The sequence below is a fragment of the Tupaia chinensis genome, unplaced genomic scaffold, assembly GCF_000334495.1.
Source record: "Tupaia chinensis unplaced genomic scaffold, TupChi_1.0 Scaffold000132_1, whole genome shotgun sequence".
In the NCBI taxonomy this organism is placed as follows: Eukaryota; Metazoa; Chordata; class Mammalia; order Scandentia; family Tupaiidae; genus Tupaia; species Tupaia belangeri.
The window spans coordinates 1,934,741-1,935,119 of NW_006159601.1; the positions used below are offsets into that span (position 1 = coordinate 1,934,741).

A 379-nucleotide genomic window follows, 5' to 3' on the forward strand; every position below is an offset into this window, starting at 1 on the left:
CGCCTCCTCCTCGAAGCCCAGCTCCACTGGCCCAGCCCCAGCCGCCATGGGGCACACAGCGGCCCGCGGGGCGCTGAGAACCCGGAAAGCGGGAGTCGAGCGCCGGAACGGCGAGCTCCTAACTAGCAGTGGAGGGCGGGCGCCGAACCGGAAGTAACGCGAGGCGGAAGGCGGGCTCCGTGCCGGAAGTAAGGCGGGAGCCGGGCTCCAGCTACACGGCGAAAGAAGGGCGTCAAACCGGAGGCCAGGCGCCGGGCCGGAAGTTGAGAGGGCACTGGGAGCCCCGCGCGTGGAGTCCGCCGAAAGACGGAAGTGGGCGCTGGGAGCGCGGTGGAGGGGAGGGCTCGACGTGTGGCCGGAGGCCGCCTGAGGGAGCGGG

General features: G+C 72.6%; 1 protein-coding gene across 1 annotated transcript in view; it reads right to left on the reverse strand.

Annotated features, from left to right (window-relative positions):
- The window catches only part of PDCD2 (programmed cell death 2), a gene marked incomplete in the record, with an annotated part of 8,759 nt that extends 8,617 nt beyond the window's left edge, over positions 1 to 142 (reverse strand). The window contains 1 exon segment of the mRNA XM_014586397.2: positions 12 to 142. Within this exon segment, the coding sequence (XP_014441883.2) occupies positions 12 to 48 (37 nt within the window).
- Between the last annotated feature and the right edge of the window lie 237 nt (positions 143 to 379).